This window comes from Theropithecus gelada, chromosome 12 (assembly GCF_003255815.1).
Source record: "Theropithecus gelada isolate Dixy chromosome 12, Tgel_1.0, whole genome shotgun sequence".
Taxonomy (NCBI): Eukaryota; Metazoa; Chordata; class Mammalia; order Primates; family Cercopithecidae; genus Theropithecus; species Theropithecus gelada.
The window spans coordinates 35,380,747-35,402,182 of record NC_037680.1 but is presented as its reverse complement, the minus strand read 5'-3'; the positions used below and the strand labels follow the sequence as shown (position 1 = coordinate 35,402,182).

General features: G+C 41.1%; 1 protein-coding gene and 1 pseudogene across 5 annotated transcripts in view; one reads left to right on the top strand and one right to left on the bottom strand.

Annotated features, from left to right (window-relative positions):
* TANC1 (tetratricopeptide repeat, ankyrin repeat and coiled-coil containing 1) overlaps nt 1–21,436 on the bottom strand; it is a 262,804-nt gene that overhangs the window by 156,032 nt on the left and 85,336 nt on the right. For all 5 annotated transcript variants that reach the window (XM_025404493.1, XM_025404494.1, XM_025404498.1 and 2 more), the window contains exon 3: nt 9,493–9,568. In XM_025404493.1, the coding sequence (XP_025260278.1) occupies nt 9,493–9,553 (61 nt within the window). In that variant the 5' untranslated portion in view covers nt 9,554–9,568. The remainder of the gene's footprint in view (nt 1–9,492; nt 9,569–21,436) is intronic.
* LOC112635834 lies at nt 11,455–19,094 on the top strand (annotated as a pseudogene).

Sequence of the window (21,436 nt, the reverse complement as noted above, 5' to 3'; positions counted from 1 at the left end):
GATCACAGCTCACTGCAACCTCCACCTTCCAGGCTCAAGCAATTCTCCCACGTTAGCCTCCTGAGAAGCTGAGACTATAGGCATGTTCCACAACACCTGGCCAGTTTGTTTGTTTGTCTGTTTGTTTTTTAATAGACAAGGTCTCACTATGTTGCCCAGGCTGGTCTTGAATGCCTAGGCTCAAGCAATCCTCCCGCCTCAGCCTCCCAAAGTGTTGGGATTACAGGCATGAACCACTGGGTCCAGCCTATTTTTCTTATTTTGTACATTGAGCATATAAATATTGGGCAGGGATTCAAATACTGGTATTTATTCTCATTTTTACTTATCTAGTAGTTTAAAGAACATCTTAAGTATAATAAACATTCTAATTGATTGAGTTTTATTCTTCCTTAGTAGATAAAATAATGGTATGTTTCATGATCAATTCTCCAGGGTATCATGTTTATAGTAAGAACGTTAAAGTGCTATAGATGAATTGTGTTCCCAAAATTCCTATGTTGAAGCTCTAGCTCCCAATGTGATGGTATTTGGAGTTGGGGCCTTTGGAAGACAACTAGGTTGGATGAGATCAGACTAGATGGTTGGGTTACGTGAGCACATGATGAGATCAGCACTCTTATAAGAAGAGATACCAGAAAACTTGCTGTCCCTGTCTCTACCATGTGAGAACACGGAGAGGGCAGCCCCTACAAGCACCCAAGCATGCTGGCACCCTAATCTCAAACTTTCAAGCCTGCAGCACGGCGAGGGGAAATCAGTTTCTGTTGTTAAAGCCGCCCCGTCAATGGTGCTTTGTTATGGCAGCTCAAGCATACTAAGACAACACGAAGATGTACTATCAAAAATCAAAATACTTTTAACATCTGGTACTCGGAAAGAAGCTTTCTAGATAAGTCATATAGAAAATTTGCTTGGTGGGGAGTGAAGAGCAAGCCCTCACAAAGAAACAATGCATTAACATAAATTCCTGAATTCTGGTAAGTGAAATAAAAACACAATCGTCAGGAAGACAGCTGTGTGCAGGTGGCTCTCTTCCATGCTTAACCTGGAGTCTACCTCCAGGCTCTTAGCCTCTGCTATCAGTCAGTTTTATGATCTACAAAAACTCCAGACAAGATCTCAAACCACTACAGCCACCTCCATGCATGTCTCACATCAGAGACATCATCATTCCTGATGACATCCCAGGGCATAAAGATCATCACGATGTACAAATCTAGCAGCTGGAGGCTCCACACTCCCTTTAAAATCGGCAAGTCCCTGACAAACTTTAAGAGTGTGAAGAATTAAAACAAGCTGCTCAGTTCCTTGTTTTACCTTTACCCACTGCACTGTGGTCACCAGAACATAGGACAAGAACTCAGGGTCCACAACAGTATTTTCATGGCGGATGAGTTATAACTAGCCTGCCCCTAAAAGGACAGAGGGGAGTGGGAGAGAGAAGACACACAGATCCTGCTTTCTAATTCTGATTCTAGATGTGAATAAGGTTTCTCAATTTGATGCTGATGCAGAGCTAGTGCTACCCAGCTGGTCACCCGATGGCCACCCTCATCAACTGCAAGGCAACTGATTGGTGAACGCACCATCCCCTTAAGACTTATGAGGAATACTCAGTTTGAATCATCATCCTTGAAATAAAAGTCAGTCTGCTTCAGAATCCTTTGTAGCCCATCTCCCCACTCAGGAACTACACTTGCCAGTAGATTATATGAAATCAAGTTTTTTACATTCCTGTAGGATAGAAATAAAACCTTAGAATTCTCCTTCTAGGAAGTGCAAATAGAAAACATGGAAAAGCAAAGATGAAGCTTTTTATGGGAATTAAGTTACAAATACATGGAGCTTTCTGAAAACTAAGTCTGTACAAAATAAGACCTTTGTGTTTTACAGAGGAGTTTTAATAAAAATTTGTGAAATAAAATTAGATTTGATAATTTAAAAATGAACTCTGAATTGCTCATTTGCCTACTAGTAATCAAGCTTCCTGTGGCATTTATACACAAACATACAAAAAGCAGCTCGAGTAAAGAAGCATTGTTTGAGAGTATTATCACATGCTTTATGATGATTCAGATAGGTGGTGCCTTGCTGGAGATCTTATGCCAAAAAAAGGACTTATTAGTCCAGGGTGAACTGTACTTAGAAATCTATTCTCAAAACTGCCTGCCAACTCCCAAAATCCCTTTAGCAAGGAGAAAAGCCTTTCAGTTTAACTGTATAAAGAGAAAGCCATAAAATGCAAGTACTTCATAGAGGTTAAAAGGTAAAATACATTATTTTGAAAGCATAAACCACCACAGGGCAGACAAATGACTCAGAGTTCCCCCAGTTTTGTTATAGGGGAAAGGCTGAAGCTGGGAGAAAGAGCCTTTAGTATCCAGAGGAGATGCCAGAATATTTGGGAATAGGAAGTCATGGAAAGAAGCTTCTAGAACATCATTCTTCACCTGAGAGCAGTCCTGTCTTCTCTATAACAGAAAACAAGTTTTATTTTTTTAAAGGGTTTTGTTAGTTCTTTAAGGTATCACAGTTTTCTCAAGAAAGAAAAAATGTACTGGATATCTAGCAGAGGCCAAATGTCAAGTTAAAACACTTTTGCAAAAGGGTATTCTTATTCAACCCTGACAATATAACTATAAGGTAGTTTAATCAAGGTTAAGAAAATCTGTCCAAATTCAAGTTAAATAGGTGATTGAGCTGCGATGTGAGTCTGTGTCCTCTAATTTCAAAGTCCATGCTTTTTCTTGACTTTGTGACATACATGAGGGACAACAAAGAAAATCTGATGAAGGAACCTATCAAACCAGAGAGAACAACCAGCATTCCTGCTCCTATTAAAAATCAGGCTGGGCGCAGTGGCTCACACCTATAATCCCAGCCCTCTGGGAGGCTGAGGTGGGCGGATCACCTGAGGTTAGGATTTTGAGACCAACCTGGCCAACATGGCAAAACCCCACCTCTACTAAAATAAGAAAATTAGCTGAGTGTGGTGGCACATGCCTGTAATCCCAGCTACTTGGGAGGCTGAGGCAAGAAAATCGCTTGAGCCTAGGAGACTGAGGTTGCAATGATCCAAGATGGCACCACTGCACTCCAGCCCAGGCAACAGAGCCGAGACTTGGTCTCAAAAAACAAAAAACAAAACAAAAAACACAGACCAGTCCCATTCTATGCCTAAATCATGTTCTAACATTTTGCAGAATTTGTTTAAATGCCCCAGTAAATAATACAATACCTTTATACTGAATTATTTCTGCTTGTTTTGTTGCTTGGGAAACACTTTTGGAGAATGTTAACAAGAAGATACCAAATATCCATAGCTCAGCAAGAGAGTCACTGCACTAAATTCCTAAATAGTCCACAACCACAGAAAATGGGCAATGGCAGCACAGAATAATCAAAAGCAGCTTCGTATTTTCCAGATGAAACAAAGCATCATTTGTATAGAGGCATGTTTAGAAGGTACCACTGAAAGCCAGGCTGCAGCCTGGAATGGCTTAAAATACCAAGTTTAACAATCAACATCAATGGCTTTTAAACTTTAGAGGCAAACAGCTTCCTTCTATTGAAATTCAAAGTGAAGAATTAGAAGCAAAGTTAATAGATTAATTCAGTACACACACAGGCTTAGGACTATCCAATGCCTTAATTAACATCATTACAAGTGTATTTAGCCAACCACCTGGGTTTTAATGAAAGAAAGGTAAAGGTCAATTTTTTTTTTTTAATAAGTTGCTTCAAACTAAGCCCCCCTACTGGGGAAAATAAAAGAGCACAAATAATTTAACTGAAAAGAAAAGACTAATATAAACAGTTATTATTTTGGCACATTAAGGAACTATTCCTTAATCAGTCTCTATTTTAATTGAGGCAGTACTGCAATTAAAAGTTCATTGAACTTTGCTGTTCTGCCTCAGCTTGAACCTACTTCCTCACCAATACTGAACAAGTAGAATTAGAGTGGGCAAAACACTACAGATTGAAGACTAGTGGAAGGCAGGAGAAGGAACAGAGGTAGACAGGGACCAGCCTTCCCTAGAGAGGGCAAGAGGCCTTGACCACCTAATGCTTCCAGAGTAAGGACAAAATCTCCAGGGTTTAAAGAAAAAACAGAAACACTACCAACTGTGAGCTTTAAGTACATCATAGATGTTAGATCAAATTAGGTTTCATTTCTTGGAGACCAGTAGAAAAAAAATATTAGCTGAGTCATTTACTCGCTATGTGGTAGTAACAGCTACCATAATGAACTGTAATTAGATATCTGTGCTTCCTTAGTTTTTGAAGGGGAGGGAACCTGCCCAACGTCTGTGACTGAAGAATCCTCCACAATGCATATGGTGGTGGAAGGTAAAGTCCACCTTGTATAAATCTTAGCCAAGAAGCTGTCCAAACACACTCTTCCAGGCTCTCATGCAGCTAGAACCAAGGCATGTGAATCTGGTTCGGCCATTTACATGCACCTGCCTCACATTTTCAAATTGTCCTTAGTTTTCCTTTAAGTACTTTCTCTTCCAGATGGATTTTGGAATCAATTTTATAGTGTTTTGTTGTTGTTGTTTGTTTTTTGTTTTTTAAGATGGAGTCTCGCTCTGTCTCCCAGGCTGGAGTGCAGTGGTGCAATCTTGGCTCACTGCAAGCGCGGCCTCTCAGGTTCACGCCATTCTCCTGCCTCAGCCTCCTCTGAGTAGCTGGGACTACAGGCACCCGCCACCACGCCTGGCTAATTTTTTTGTATTTTTAGTAGAGATGGGGTTTCACCGTGTTAGCCAGGATGGTCTCAATCTCCTGACCTCGTGATCCATCTGCCTCGGCCTCCCAAAGTGCTGGGATTATAGGTGTGAGCCACCCACCCGGCCAATTTTATAGTGTTTTTAAAAAAACACACAGGATTTTTAGAGCCATGAAACTACTCTGTGATACAACAATGGTAGATATGTCATTATACATTTGTTCAAACCCATGGAATATACAATATCAAGAGTGAACCTGATGTAAACTATGGACTTTGGGTGATAACAATGTGTCAACGTAGGTTCATCAGTTGTAACAAATGTACAACTCTGGGGGAGAATGTTGGTAATGGTGGAAGCTATGCATGTGTGGGAGCAAATCTCTGAATCTCCCTCCAATTTTGGCTGTGAACCTAAAACCACTCAAAAAAAAAAAAGTCTTCTTTAAAAATTGGAGATTTCATTAGGGATTAAATGGAATGTCTACATAATTATGGAAGAGCTAGGTGGTTTAAAATAATGCATCAGCTTATTCAGAAAAACAGTATTTCTTTCTACTTATTCAGGTCTTCCTTTAAGTCCTTCAGTGAAGTTTTATTTTCTTTAATGTGAGGCTTGCACAGCCGGTCACAGTGGTTCACGGCTTGTAATCCCAACACTTTGGGAGGCCAAGGTGGATGCATAGGCCCAGGAGTTTGAAACCAGCCTGGGCAACACGGTGGAAACCCCATCTCTATTAAAAAACAACAACAACAACAACAACAAAATCCCACAAAAATTAGCCAGGCAAGGTCACGTGGTGGCTACTCAGGAGGCTGAGGTGGGAGGATGTCCTGAGCCTGGGAGGTCAAAGATGCAGTGAGCCGAGATCGTGCCACTGCACTCCAGCCTGGGTGACACTGCAAAAACCTGTCTCAAAAAACAAAAAACAAAACAAAACAAAACAAAAACCTTGCACATTTCTTCTTAGGTTGATAAAGTTTTTTTTCTGTTTTAAAATGGGATTTCTTTCCTATTCATTTTCCAAACAGTGTTGCTGTACAGAAAAATACTAACTTCCAGTGTGGCTCTTATATCCACTGTAAACTCCTACTAGGTCCAGATTTAATATCACAATACTCTTAATCTTAACAGTCTAGTAATTATTTAATTTTTAAAACTAAGTAACTGTTTAATAGTAGTAACATGAATGTTTTCTGATAGTAAAGGTCACTTAAAATTAAGAAACATGTGGTAAAGGTTGTAGGCCTCTCTGGAGAGCTTCAAAAATAAACACGGCGCCTCGTTTGCTTATTTTAGATCAAGGTCCTAACATAAAGCAGGGAGAGGAAAAAAAATAAGATGCCCTCATCTGGCCTTCTCCCTATATTATGGTTTAATACCGATTTTTGCTCCCTTATGCCAAACTCAAGGTCGAGAAAAATATAGTGCTCATTTGCACTGATGGAACAGCAGGAACAAAGTGAATATGCTTTCTAAAAAACCATGGTAAAGTTTCAAAAATTACATTCTCCCGTGTGCCTCTATAGCCTTCTGAAAACACCTTTTTTGCCCAGCTATAAGCAAAATGCGTAAAAATGCGTGATCATAAAAAAGAGAAGAATTCTGCTAATTATTTTGAGTTTACTTGATGATTTTCAATAGTTTAAGTTTCACCGTACATAATATTGCAAATATCCGCCAGGCGCAGTGGCTAATGGCTGTAATCCTAGCACTTTGCGAGGCTGAGGCGAGTGGATCACTTGAGGTCAGGAGTTCAAGACCAGCCTGACCAACATGCTGAAACCCCATCTCTACCAAAAATACAACAATTAGCCAGGTATGGTGGCACGTGCCTATAATCCCAGCTACTCGGGAGGCTGCGGCAGGAGAACTGCTTGAACCCAGGAGGCGGAGGTTGCAGTGAGTGGAGATGGTGTGCAACTGCACTCCAGCCTGAGAAACACAGTGAGGCTGTCTCGAAAGAATAAAAACCAACAAACATAATATTGCAAGTATCTATATATGTGTCTATATATATATAGTTTGAATTCAAGACCTGCTAAAGTTTTACCTATAGCTATCCCTAAAAAGATGTGGTAACTTCTTTTTAGGGATAAATGAGGGAATGACAACTGTTCAATGTTTCTGAAAAATATTTGGTTTCCATTGAAGGATATTGAGTTTATCACAGTTACTGCATTTTCCAAATTCTCAAAATAGGTTTAACGTAAAAGTGTAGTAAAAGATTGCCTGAAAAAACAACCTACAAAGGACATGAAAAGCTGAACTCAAGTTTTTAGACATGTCTCCTAAATTTCTATGATTATGAGTTCAAGTACATGGGAATGAATTTTCTTCTGTCTTTGCAACAAAGATTGGTTTTAATTGGAAACAGCACAGCAAAATTTTTCCATACTGCAGGAGATATTATTACCTAAGTTTCAGAGCAGTCTTGGTAGATTAGCCAGCTTTAATTTATAGAAAAACTTAGCTATGATTTACTTATATGATGAGGACTGGCATGGACTAACATACGAGTGGTCAAATTCCAAGTATTTCCCCCAACAATCCTGTGACATAACTTCATCAGGATTTAAAACTCCATCTGCTTTGTTGCTAGCCTGATACAACCAGGTTCTAGTTAAGAGCAAAAAGGCACATACCATGCAGATGTTTTATGGGAAACGTTCCCATTGCTCTTTCAAGTTGGTTTATATTAGTGAAAAAGCCATACGTAGTGTGGAAATTATTAAGAAGAAATGACTCAGAAAAAGCAATAGTTGCTTTTAAAGACCAAGGGGAGAAATAAACCCAAAATCACACGCTCTGAAACTGGAAAAGTTTCAAATGCAAACTGTGTTCCTGTCTGGTGTGTCTGAAAGGCACGGGTGCTGAAGATTATTAATATATTGTTATTTCTTCTAAGGATGGCACTGGTCAAAGAGGATGGTAGGCCTGTTTTGAAGAACTGTTACCGACTGGGGAGTTTAGGCTTGGGGACCCTGGTCCTGAGAAAAATAACCCACTGACTGGCAGTTCCAACCCAACAGACAGCTTAGGATCTAACTTGATGCTGGAAATTACAAAGGCTTCTAATGAAGGAAATAACAAAGTTCCTATGATTGGTGACAGATGAGCCAAAACTGAAAAAGCTTTTCGTTGTTATTATTTTTAAACAGCTTTCAGAAAACTAACAAGACCTTTTGGCCTTGACCCAGCAGAGAATAAATGTCCCCCACTGGATGGATATTCTGTCAACTGAAATTTCTCCACAGTAACAATTCTAATTAATTATTCAAAGCCAGGGGTTGATTTTCTAAGGTTAACTATGGTCTCCTGTTTAGGTCATTAAAAACTGGTTTTTCCTTTTCTTTAGTGTCTGCTCACCCAGGCATTGATGAGAAGCTTTAACAGCAGCCTTGCAATAAAGGCTCTACTTTTAAGGTGAGTTTGTCATTTTGCAGACTTGGTTTAAGGGATAATTAGCAATAAATAGAGATTTTGTCTAGGTTCTATATAACCAAAAACTTTAGAAATCCACTTACTCTCTTATATAAGCATGGAAACAACAGACATTAATATTATCACAAGGCATTGCAAGATCTTTTGAATTAAAGAATTAACCATAATTTTGTGATGCTTCATTAATAAGCATACTTCTTAAAACAGAAATTAAAATTGAAACATTATTTGACATAGTAACTCAGAAAACCAGTCATTCTCCAAGGAGACTGGATTAACATGGGTTTACCGAGTGAAATGTAACACTTCAGGCAAGTCAATTCATGCTAACATATTTTTATTGTGCAATACAGGTAGACAATATATACTTTTTCTAGCAAGAGAAAAAGGGTGTACCACTCAGTGTTCACCAAAATAACCCTAGAATAGGTTAGTACATGGAATGTAATGTTATTAAGAGTCACAATGACAATATGCACCAGAACTCTACAAACGAAAATGAAATTCAAGCCAAATTAAGTAGTTCTCATTATAATGAAAACAAGCAGTCTGGCATTAAGTGGGGCTCCACCTGTTAGGAGTAAAATTTGATACTCCAAAAGATGAGGACCAGTCAGCCAGCAGTTGGTCAAACATATAAAATGTAATCACGTGGGAAAGGGAATGGGATTTCTAGAAACCAAATTCCTGAACACACCTGCTATCCCTCAATGTCTTTAACTTTGACTCCCTCCAGATCTGAATGACCTACTGAAACTATGAACCTTTCAATCTCTGGGAAAGGATTTGGTTATAACCCAAACTCAATTCTCAAAGTCATTTCTCGTAAGAAAGCTCAAAATTATGTTTTCTGTCCTTTTTCTTTTTTAAGAGACAGGGTCTGGCTCTGTTGCCCAGGCTGGAGTACAGTGGCATTATCATAGCTCACTGCAGCCTTGAACTCCTGGGCTCAAGAGATCCTCCTGCCAGAGCCTCCCAAGTAGCTATGATTTACACACATGTGCCACCATACTCAGATAATTTTTTCAAGCTTTTTTGTAGAGGCAAGTGTCTCGTTATGTTGCCCAGACTGGTCTTGGAACTCCTGGCCTCAAGCAATCCTCCTGCCTTGGCCTCTTAAAATGCTAGGATTACAGCTGTGGGCCACCATGTCTGACCCATTTCATTTCTCATAGCCTCCAGCACACTGTTTGTTCTAACCCAGGTAACCCTCTCTGACCCACTGCCAAAGCAACAAATCCATCCAGCCTGGGGTGAGGAGCAGCTTGCTGCCCGCGGTCCATGGCTGGGCTCATTCTTGCACACAAACCTGCTTCCTTCTTGCCTCCTTTTCCTCCTTCTCGGCTCTTCTTCAGCACTGCCTTTAACATTTTCAACACTTGTTTCTAAAGAGAAAAGGAACAGAGAGAAGAGGAATTAAACGTTGAAAGTTGGAATATAACTTGGGTATTGATAAAAAGAGGTAACTTGCATTCAAACAAACAGACCACTTAATATTAAGGTACCTTAGTACCTTAAATCTTACATTAATTTTCTATGAATAAACTATGGCGGGAAACTGAATGCTGAAGACACAAGGAATGTTCTATAACTTTTAATGAAGTGATTAGAAGTTCACTGTTGTTAGAAAAGCTAAAAAAAAAAAAAAAATACAATAGTGCATTCTCAGCATTCCACATCTAATTAAGGTTATGAGGCTAAACCTGGGTACAGTACTGCAAGATATTTGGCACAGTTTCCCAATCCCAGTTCATCAAAAGGTGGCACGAGAACATGGAATCAAAAAGAAAATGAAAGAAGCCACATGGTTAAAGGCAATGTTTTACAGGTGTTACTAATTATATAATCACAAGGAAAACATTTTGGAAGGTTATGAAATGAGGCATATCTTACAAACATTTGCAAAATAAATACAGTGGGAACACATTTTAACCCTGATCAGAGAACCCAATTAAACAGCACACACTACAGTGGGTTTTTACTATACATAGTTATAACTTTGGGATGGGGAAGGGAAGTAAGTAGAACAGGCCTGTGGCACTACGGCCAAATCCTTTAAAGAAAAGGCTGTATCTTTAAGCAGGGTTGTACTGAGCTTGTAAAAACACCACAATGACCCAGGCCTAAGATGAAACATGAAACCATCTCTACAGCAAGCGACAGACAAAAGGACCATTATTTCATCATGAAGCCAGGATCCTTTAAGCTCTCTCTCCCAACTACTAACTCAGATGAGATGGCTGAACAACCCCAGATGGTGACCAATCTTAGTGGGTTGTGTTACCCACCACACCTTTATTAATGCACTGAGAGAGGAAAGCAGAAGGCAAGCAGGTCTCTCGAACAGGCAAGAAAAGGGGTGGGGAGAGGAGTAATGAGGATGGGGAAGGGGAGGGGAGCAGAGAAAGGGAGGCAAGAAGGGAGAAACTCCTATGTAGGAGGGCTCCCAAATTTGCCTCGTTAGCACAAATGCCTCAAATGGCCTCAGTGTAACACACCACCTCTCAGCCCCCAGGGTAAGCAGAAGTTTTGTGGGACCCGTTGAGAAGGGTAAGAAACCCCAATGTGTTGCCATTCACAGAATCATACAACGTAAGCAGGCAGGGTGACCTTTCTTATCATTTGGTCCAAGCCTGTATTTGTTTTCCCAAGCCTTTTGTTTTACTGATGAAGAAAGAGAGACCCAGGGAGGCTGGCTTGCCAGGGGTCACGCAGCTAATTAACAGCAGGGCCAGAATCCAAATCTGCAGCAGCCCAGCAGTACCACCTTCCTCCCCTCCACCAGGCCGGTCTCTCCTCACACATCAATGAAAGCTTTGGGCAACAACAATCAAACAAAACTGAGTGATACTAGAAAGATAGTATCTTAGGCAGAATCTGGAAAAAGCCATACTGAAGGTTATCGGAGTAAAATCATCTTACACACAAGTTTTACATACTGAAGGGGCATGGCTTAGAGCCTAATTCTGTTTTTGAAAATGCTGCTTGAATAAACCCTGGTGAAAAAGTTTAGGTTTCACCTAAAGGGCAAACACTAAAGTTGGAAGGGAGCAATAGTTTCCACAAGGAACCGATGGAAGATACAAACTTCTGTTAACAAGCACACTTCAGAGAAACAATGAAAAATACTGTAGTATAAAAAAAATGGCAGTAACAGTTAATAATAAATAGATACCTGGTAAACACAGACATATTCTTCAACCAACCAACTTTGGGGTTTATAATTTAGAAAAAACTACCTAAAAAATATGAGAAAAATACTGACGGAGCCATGCCACCAAAGCTCGTCCAAGGTCCCTTGCACCAAGCCTTGGTGAACTCTTCCAGAGCCGTATGTTTACCTGGATCACTGACCAAGCTCAGGTCCCACCACATCCATGAGCTGCTCCTGATTAATCACCCAGGTCATCACCAGTTAGAGTAGACCTACCATGCCACTTAGAATAGGCATCCCATGGGGCAAGGACTAGGTGACACTGACTTTGGTATCTCATCCCAGACACCCTGTTTTCCTATTTTGGGGCACTCACCTATTTTCAGGATAGATGTACCTTCCACATCAGTGGTCTTAAGTGAAAGAGGCTATCAAATATCTGCTATAATACTTCTTCCAGTTCCTGTTTTCCTCCATAAATAGCAACTCTAGGGAAATAGCTTAAATTTTATATTCTTAAAAAAGCTATTCAAACTGTGACCTAGAGCAACTTGAACTGACTATACCCGAGTGCAAAAATAAGGAACTATCCTCCCCTCCCCTAGAGTGGAAAGGAAAAATGTAAGTCTTCCCAACAAGTTAAATTCTGAAATTAACACAGATCAGAGTGGAGCTATACAAAGTCACCTGGAAGTCTCAATCATCTCTGGCCAGTTATAAACCTATAACTGGAACTTAATAGTCACCAATGGACATACAGGCTATGCCCACCGAAAGGGGGATGATCAGAAATAGCATTTATAGGAATAGGCCATAGAGGCCAATGACAATAGTACACTCCAGAGAAGACTATCTGGCATGCCAGACAGTATCTGTACACTTATAAACACATATCCCTACATTCAATTCTGGAAATGGACACATTGGGCTGTTGCAGCTGGGTGCTGTCACACATTGGTATGATACAACTACTTCTTGTTCTGGTTCTGTTCACACTGAGAAGCACCTCGTAATTTGGCTCCTTTCTTAGTCTGCAAACAGTGGGGAGAGAGTGTGCTGGTCCAGTTCACACAACTGTCTGGCTTGCTGACAGACACAATTCTGAGAATAAATTAACAAATCAGTACTCCAGCTTTCAACAAAAGTTCTCATGAACTTTGCTTTATTAAAGGGAGTCACTTTGTCCAGTACCATCAATTTAAGACATGGAGAATACTGAGTTTCTGAAGACCAAAGGGAAGACAGTGGTAAATTCCTCAATGGAAATGGCACCGTGAAACCCACCTGTGTAGGCAGCCAGCAGGCTCTCCTCTTCTGCATCATCACACTTCCCTTCCAGTAGCAACTTCAACTACTGTCATTTTTCCCCTAAAAGGGTGAACACTGATCCATCATGGACGTGAACCAAATAGAAATGACGCAAACCAGCCTTTCTGACACAGTAATTCAGACTCAGCAGATTAAATGACAAGCCCAACATACTGTGTGGTAAGGAAGTACCTATGGACAAGTATCACAGGATAAAACATAAGAAATACTGTTCTTTTTTACTATATATGTGTGTGTGTGTGTGTGTGTGTGTTTTGTTTTGAGACAGAGTCTCACTTTATTGCCCAGACTGGAGTGCTGTGGCACAGCTTCAGCTCACTACAACCTCCACCTCCTGGGTTCAAGTGATTTTCTTGCCTCAGCCTCCTGAGTACCTGTGATTACAAGCACCTACTACCATGCCCAGCTAATTTTTATGTTTTTAGTAAAGACAGGGTTTCACCATGTTGGCCAGGCTGGTCTCGAACTCCTGATTTCAGGTGATCCGCCTGCCTTGGCCTCCCAAAGTGCTGGGATTACAGGTGTGAACTGCTGTACCCGGCCTACTTTATATTATAGACCAAAGGCACAGATATAACTCAAATACTGACCAAACAATCCCTCAAGTTCTGCCCCATAAAACCTTAGCCTCTATGACAATAAGTAGAACAAATGTACTGTTAGACCTAAATACTTCAGAATAAGTCTTTGAAAATGTGAAGAACGTCAGATGTCATTTCTTTCCATTACATACTTTTGAGGAAGAGTGTACGGGAGAAAAGATATCTTTTCCTCACCCATGGCAAGGTTCATGGCTGACACCCCTATAACAAAAAGACAGATTAACAAGAGAAAGGCATAACAAATTTACTCAACCAAAGTTTTGCATCACACAGGAGCCTTCGGAAATGAGGATCCAGAGACTCAGGAAACTGAATTTTTAGGCTTAAGTACAATGAAGAATGAACAGCCACATAGAAGCAGAAGCATGATTGAACAAAAAGGGAATGAGGCCTAATAATTGGGGTGGGGGCCCTCAGCAAGGCCTGCTTGTCCAGATTCTTCCTGTCCTCTGGGTACAGGGCAGGACCTCTCTGGAATGAGAGTCTTACAACTCACTGTCAGGTGAGATAGGTCAGAGAATTCCCTGATGACCATGCTTCAGGGGAGAAAGGCAAGGGGAGGTCAGAGGGACCTCCTTTCTTCTGCAGTTTCTCTTATATGCCAAGGTGCCATATTGGGAGGTATCCTGTCCTGAGCCCCAACAAAAGGAAAGACCAGCCTCTAGGTTACTACAACTAAAGGTCACCACAACTAAAAATGACTAACAGAAGTAAATTTCCTGTAATGTTCATTGAGAAGAAAAGATGAATAGATAACATTACTCTGAGAAGGCCAAAGGTCTGAAGTCACCTAAATTTCTACTATCATTTAACATGTAAGTTTCCCAAATGTCACAGATTCTTCTTTCAAGCCCCCCAGAAGTTAGACTGACTATCAAAAGCTTACTTTTACTTCCATTATTTCTCCTTCAGCACACCCAGTTTTTGGGGACAGGCACAACCTCTCTACATCATGTATTTGAATTCTGCACAGCATGTTGTGTTGGCATATAAAATGTAACAAAAAGCACCCTAGACAAAACAGTAAGATGATTCCAAAACAAGACAAAATCTATTTCAGCCTGTAATCACAATGGCAATATCAGAGCCATGACCACCTTGTCTGAGATCACAGAAGAGTACTAGCAGCAAAATGTTTCTCTTCTGGAGTGCCATACTGCCTATTGACACAATTTCAAGTGGAATCTGGGAGCTGAGGGCAGGGACTATGTTTATTCTTTAACAGATTCAAACAGAAGCCAGAACACAGGCTTCGCACCCACCCTGTTCTCAGTATTTGTTGACAGGCTGCAATGAACACAGATGAACGATTTCCTCCAAATCAAGCAATTAACCAACATTTATAGCAGTTTATAATTGACAAAGAACATTCCTATATATTCACACTTGCAAGGAATGCAAGAAAATTCAGTTAAATCCATGTGACATCAGACAATGAGATATTAGGAGGCAAATGCTGCATTTAGCAATATCTCTTCATATCCACATCTGAATTAACCTTAAAACCTCAGTCCAGTTACCCCAAATACCTAAACACACACACTCTGTGCACGCTCTAATGGAAGGAGCTTCTCCCATCAAACTATCCACCTGGCCTCAAAGCAAAATTATCTGAAGATGCTGCTTTTGTCAAAAAATAATAAAGCCAGAGTAGCAACATTTACAAGTGAAACTCTGTAAACTAAGGTACATATAATTAAGAAATTTTCCTTCTTTGCTTCAAAGAAGCATCAAAAACATCCTCAGTGTTAGAAGCTTAAAAAGTTCTTAAAACCTAGTTAGTCTGACTCACCTAACAGTCATGCCTTCTATATGACACCTTTAGAACTGTTCTTCATATTAGCAACATACAGTTTACCACGAGAAAGTAGTAGTGGTAGCAGGGAGTCTGAAGCAGCCTACAAGATAATACAGACTAAAGCAAATAAGAGAAAACAAAGTATAAGAGACCACACACACACACAGAGGTCTGCTAGACAGGGCACTAGCTGTTAGCTAGAAACTCATGGAAAACCCTGTACACAGAAATTTCCTGAAAGCAAGAGCCATGTCTCATCATTCCTAGGAGATCCTAGGAGGCTGGGAAAAGCCAGCCCTTGATAAGTTTTTGACATTCCAGGATTTCTCTCACACCTCCCCACTGTAATAGAGAAATCCTAGGAATTGACAGAGACCTTGCCAATATCACTGGGAACAACTAATGGACCTTCTCCAGGATCCAGATGTTTCATCCAGAAAAGTGTGTCAGGGTCGGGGGATGGTTAGAACAACCCGTAAGTAATTCTGATAAGTAAAGAATTGGCCTTTGGTTCTTTTTTTTTTTTTTTTACATATTTCTTCTTTTAAAGAGAGAGTCTCACTCTATTGCCCAGGCTGGAATGCAGTGGCACCATGACAGTGACAATTCACTGCAGTCTTGTCCTCTCAGGCTCAGGCTATCTTCCCGGCTCAGCCTCCGGAGTAGCTGGGACTACAGGCATGTACCATCAGGCCCAGCTTATTGTTTTTTTAATAGAGATGGAGGTCTCATTAGGTTGCCCAGGCTGGTCTCCAAACTTCTGGGCTGAAGTGATTCTCTTACTTTGGCCTCCCAAAACACAGGGATTATAGGCATGAGGTACTGCACCCAGCCTGATTTTTCTTAATTTGCAGAGCTGGAAAACATGACATTAAACTATAATTTATTCTCCAAGACACATAGATCCAGCCATTCATTCTTTATTCAACAACCCATTCTACAAATTGAACCTCTATTCTACTATTATTTTCTTTATAGTTTTGTCCTAAGCAAAAATACTTCAGATTTAAGTATGAGTTATTAAAAAGCATAGTAAATTTACAGTCACAAGTAATATGAATTTAGAAGAGTTCTGGGCATGAAATTGGAAATCAAATGCTTAAGTTCTGATGCACTAAAATTAAGTGGAAACTGTTGTCATGAAATCACCTTCAACCTATATTTAAAATATTCTGTACATTCATACAGGTTGTTTTGGGAAGAGTTTCTACAAAACAAACAACAAAAACACCTTACCTTAGCCAGTATTTCAAGTTGCCAGAAAATTAGTACTTTGATAAGTACTTGGTAGAAAGAAAATTTCACTTTTGGAGGAAAAGATGAAAGAAGTTGCTTCCTTCTAAGTACGAGAGCCATCTTTATATACCTGTAAAGGGAATTGCTCAATCCAAATTCTAACGCCATCTCCTCCATAAAGCCTTCTCAGGCTACAATGGTCAAAAGATATCTTTTCTCTAATTCTACACCCTGCCTGTTCTAATATGATGATAGATCAAAATTATGGTGAAAAATGTTGAACTCCACAAATCCCCCATGGCATCTAGCAATACACATTACACACAACAAACACTTCAAAAAAAAAGTCTTTAAATGAGTGGCAGGGTTGTTATGGAAGGGAAATCAAAATCAACAGCAATTCTCTTCCAACAAGGAGTTTGGACTAATAATTTAAGAATTCTGGTACCAAGTACTAATTCCCAACTTTATGGTCAAAATAATTTGGTGTATACATGAAAAAATGCACATTTAACATAGTAAGATCTGCTCAAATATCAGGCTTTCAGAAGCACTGGCTGTAGGTAGGTTTTATTTGGGTATTTCAAATAGGCACACAGAAGGGATAAGTGCAAAGACAGTAGCCAAAAATCTGAAATCAATACATTCTCCTTCAAAAAAGGAAGAGCTGAGAAAGGGCAGCATTTCCAGCAATAATCATGATGTTTGCCAGGCCAATGGCTACTGTGCAAGGCAGAGCTCAGTCTTGCAGTGAGCTCCTGTTCACTTACAGGCTGTCTTCAGTTCCCTGTCACCTGTGTGCTCCCTAGCTGAGACTTACCTCCCTACTACAGCAGCAAAACACTGCTAACTAGAAGACAAAACTCCAATATTGTCACTAGTACTGTATATCATCCAGGTATTTACATAGATGTTTAGATCTATTAGAGAAAGCAAAAGAATTTCATAAGCCCACTTCAAAACACACCACAGAATCAACTCATCTTAGAAGCCTTCTTCATCTTATTTTAATTGTTTATATACCTGCTTCCTTCACTAGGCTGTGGGCCTCTGAATGGTCAGACCCTGCCTTGCTCCCCACCCCAGCAAAGTATTTGTTTTCCAATTTCAACATCAATGAATGGTTGTGGAGAAACATAATTTTAATCTATAATTCTCAAAGGGAATGATTGCACCTAAAAACAGACTGTTATCCTTTAATAACTTTCAGTAAAATTAATATCCTTCTACAGGCTGTGAGCAATGGAGAAACTTGCCCTGGCTCTCCTGGACCAGCAAGTGGCAGAAATTGAGTTACAACCTAATTTTCCAATTAAGGAATGAGTGTTGGGTTAGCAATTGCAGCGTTTCATTCTACAAGCATTCATACGTAGCTACCCTGTGCCAAACCACAAGGGACCCAAAGGCAAGTGCAATCTGATAGAGGAGGAAGACAACATGTGGACAAACATGAGCAGGAAGCTAAAAACATTCATGCCTCCATTTTCTCTACAAGGTAAAAACAAGGTAAGAGGTGCCGTGAAGGTGTAGGATAGCCCTGTAGATGAGAGGAGGGCAAGTAAGAGATTAAAAGGACAGCTGGCTGGGCATGGTGGCTCACACGTGTAATCCCAGCACTTTGGGAGGATCGTTTGAGCCCAGGCCTTTGAAACCAGCCTGGGCAACAGCGGGAGAGTCTCACAAAAACCAAAAACAATAAAACGGACAGCTAAACAGCTCTGATCATCCAAACTAGGCTGCAGACCAGGCCACAACACCCGATTATGAAACTGCTCCTATCCTCAAAGGCTCACAAGTAACATCATCAAAATCACATCGTGCAACTCATCTATGGTTCTGGGTTAGTGGAATATTTGTGGGCTGGCACACAACATCTGCCTGCTCCTGTAGTTCACGGATACGTCCTATGAGGAGAAATGGCACACGTGCCAGGAAACTCCTGACTATGACTGAAGCCAATGGCTAGATGTGATATTCAAGCTAGACCTGCACTTTCCTAATCTGCCTAACTTAATGGATGGGAAGAACAAGGTCACCCAGAGCAATGCCATCTTGTGCTACACTGCTGGCAAGCACATGTGTGGTGAGACTGAAAAGATTTAAGTGGACATTTTAGAGAACGAAGCAACCAATTTCCACACACAACGGATACAGCACTGTTACAACTCTGACCATGAGAAACTGAAACCTGGCTGGGCTCACGCCTGTAATCCCAGAACTTTGGGAGGCTTCTCTTTTCTCGCGGATCACAAGGTCAGGATCAAGACCATCCTGACTAACACGGCGAAACCCCGTCTCTACTAAAAATACAAAAAGTTAGCTGGGCATGGTGGTACATGCCTGTAGTCTCAGCTACTTGGGAGGCTGAGGCAGGAGAATTGCTTGAACCCGGGAAGCAGAGGTTGCAGTGAGCTGAGATCACACCACTGCACTCCAGCCTGGGTGACAGAACGAGACTCTGTCTCAAAAACAAAAAACACACACAGAAAAAACCCTGAAACCTCAGTACTTGGAACAGCTACCTGAACAACTGAAACAATTCTCCATGTTCCTGGGAGAAATTCTCACGGTTTGCAAGGGAAAGCTCACCTTTGTGGATTTTCCCATCTATGACGTCCTGGATCAGAACCGCATGTTTGACCCCAAGTGCCTGAATGAGTTCCCACATCTGAAGGCTTTCATGTGCCCTTTCGAGGCTTTGGAGAAAACTGCTGCCTACAATGCAGTCTGACTGCTTCTCCAAGATGCCCATCAACAAGATGGCCCAGTGGGGCAACAAGCTTTTATGCTGAGCTAGAGGCAGACTTGCACTGCTTGTTTTGTTTCATCCTGTCCCTAGGAGGCCTCCACTGTTTTTTGCTCTTTTAAATAAATAGCACTTGGGCTAAAATAATTAAATAAATAAATAAGCTGTGCTGTGCAATTCCCTCCTCTGATGCTCAGCCCCAAGAACTATCCAGGAATGGTCCAGTGAATGCAGGATCTGATCAATGGTCAGGAGTTCACAGTGCAGGGGCCAGTACAGGAGTGCTCAGAGTGGTGTGCTGTGGAATCAAGGCTGGTCAGGAAGGGGATGAAGCCCTGAGAGGCAGGATAGCCAGAGAGAAAAAGTATGGTGTCTCAAAGAGATCAAAGAACAAACACAGCCAGAATAAATGAATGGGGAAGTTGAAAAGAGTCTGGTTCTTTATAATCAATTTTTAAATTTTGGATGTGGAACAATTCCGGACAATGATAAAGCCCACAGGATTAGTAAAGGCAAATCTGTGATGTGAATCAGGCCTGACTTGAAATCTCAGGCACTGAACAGCTCCCTCCAAAGTCCTCAATGAACTTGGAGGTAGGGAGAATAGGGAGGTGATGAGGACAGCACAGAATACATGCCTCAAAGAAAGGGATGCTTTGCACGAGGATGAAAGTGTAGCAGTTATGGACACCAGCATCACCTCAGGGCCCCAGTAGCCACACAGCTAAAAAGCTCCTGGAGAACCACCTGGGGTTTGAGTATGAACCATGGTCTGAGTGTGGTCTCCTCCTCTCACATAACTCTGTGGAAGGCGTGGCTAGGGCCATAGGGTATTTTCTTGTGTAACTGGAAACCCAAGTCCCAATCCTTATGGCAGTTAGCTCCACAACTACCACACTCAGAATTACATTCTCTTCTCTTTTGCTTTCTCCTTCCTGTTGTTTCCCACTTGTGTCAATACAACAGAGCTACAATCCCCAACTTACACTGCCCACCTTCCTGATGTGCAATTACAACTCTCAGAATACAGGTAGAGGCATTATGTATACAAAGTGATTCTGGACACGTTGTTATTTCACCAAGAATACTGTTCCCTTTCCTGTTGGACTGGATCATTTCAGGTCTCTTCCAACTGTAGGCATTATAATTTTTAAGGGGGAAACTTTCTTGTTCCTAAGACCACTGTAATCACAGTACATAATAAACCATCATCACAGATGAAAAAGGAACCCCTCAGAGGAGGTCACTATATGGGTGATAAGCTTTTACTACAGAAAGAGAAGAGACCTTGAAGACATTTTCAAAAAGTGTTAAAAGGCACTCAATCAATCAGTGCCAGCTGAATGAAATCTGGTATTATAAACCTAAGGAAATTAAAATTTTAAAATTGCACTAGATCTGGCCTCAAAGTGAAGGGTCAGACAGCCTCAAAGATGCCTGTGAAAGGCAGCTATTCATCACAGAACGATCTCTTGCTCATGTAGCTGACAGATGGATCTTTCACTTAATGCCCAGAACATAAGACATCAAAAAAAACTCCTCCACTCATTAGTGACGTGCAATGACTTGCTGAACAAGGTTATAACCTCCCCAGGCCCTAATTTCATTTGGATTGGAGTTCTCAATACCCATGCAGGGTTTTAAAACTCCACCAGGTGATTCTAATGTGCAGCCAGCAACCCTTATTTACCACTAACCATATGCCTGGCCCTGTTCTAAGCACTTAGCATGCATGTACTCATTAAATCCTCACAACCACCATCTGAGGAAGGTACTGTTAATCTCCATTCCACAGAGGCACAGACAAGCTAGTGACCTGCCCAAGGTCACACAGCTCAGGGTGCATCCAGGCAGTCTGGACCCCCAGACTGACCATGCAGTCAGTCTAGTAGGCCTCCCCTTTCAGTTGAAAAGAAGAGAGACCAGCCCCCAGGGAGTGGTGAGAGTCAAACAAAGGCCAAGCTGCTCAACAGGTGGAAAAAATAAATTGGCTTTGGCCAAACATACACATGCTCACACACACTTCACTCCTAGAGCAGCATCCCATGCTGCAAATCTATCCTGGAAAAAAAAACTGCCTCCATTGAGAGACCTCTACAGTACAGTCCCCGAGTAATCAGTTATTTCAAACTACAATGTCGTCCACGTGTGACCTGGAGGTACCATGCAACAGAACACACGCCAAAATGGGCAAGCTCGTGAGTTCATTAGCCCCCAGGGGGAGAACCCTGGGAGTTGGCTAGAATGCCAATGTGGAGGATTTGGGGAGACAGACACCTTTGTGTCATACAAGTAAGGCTGCTCCTATTCCTAACACTTACCCAGAACTCAGCAACCATGGTATTCAAGAAAAACTCAGAAAACTGCCTCATTTCTTGTGAATAAATT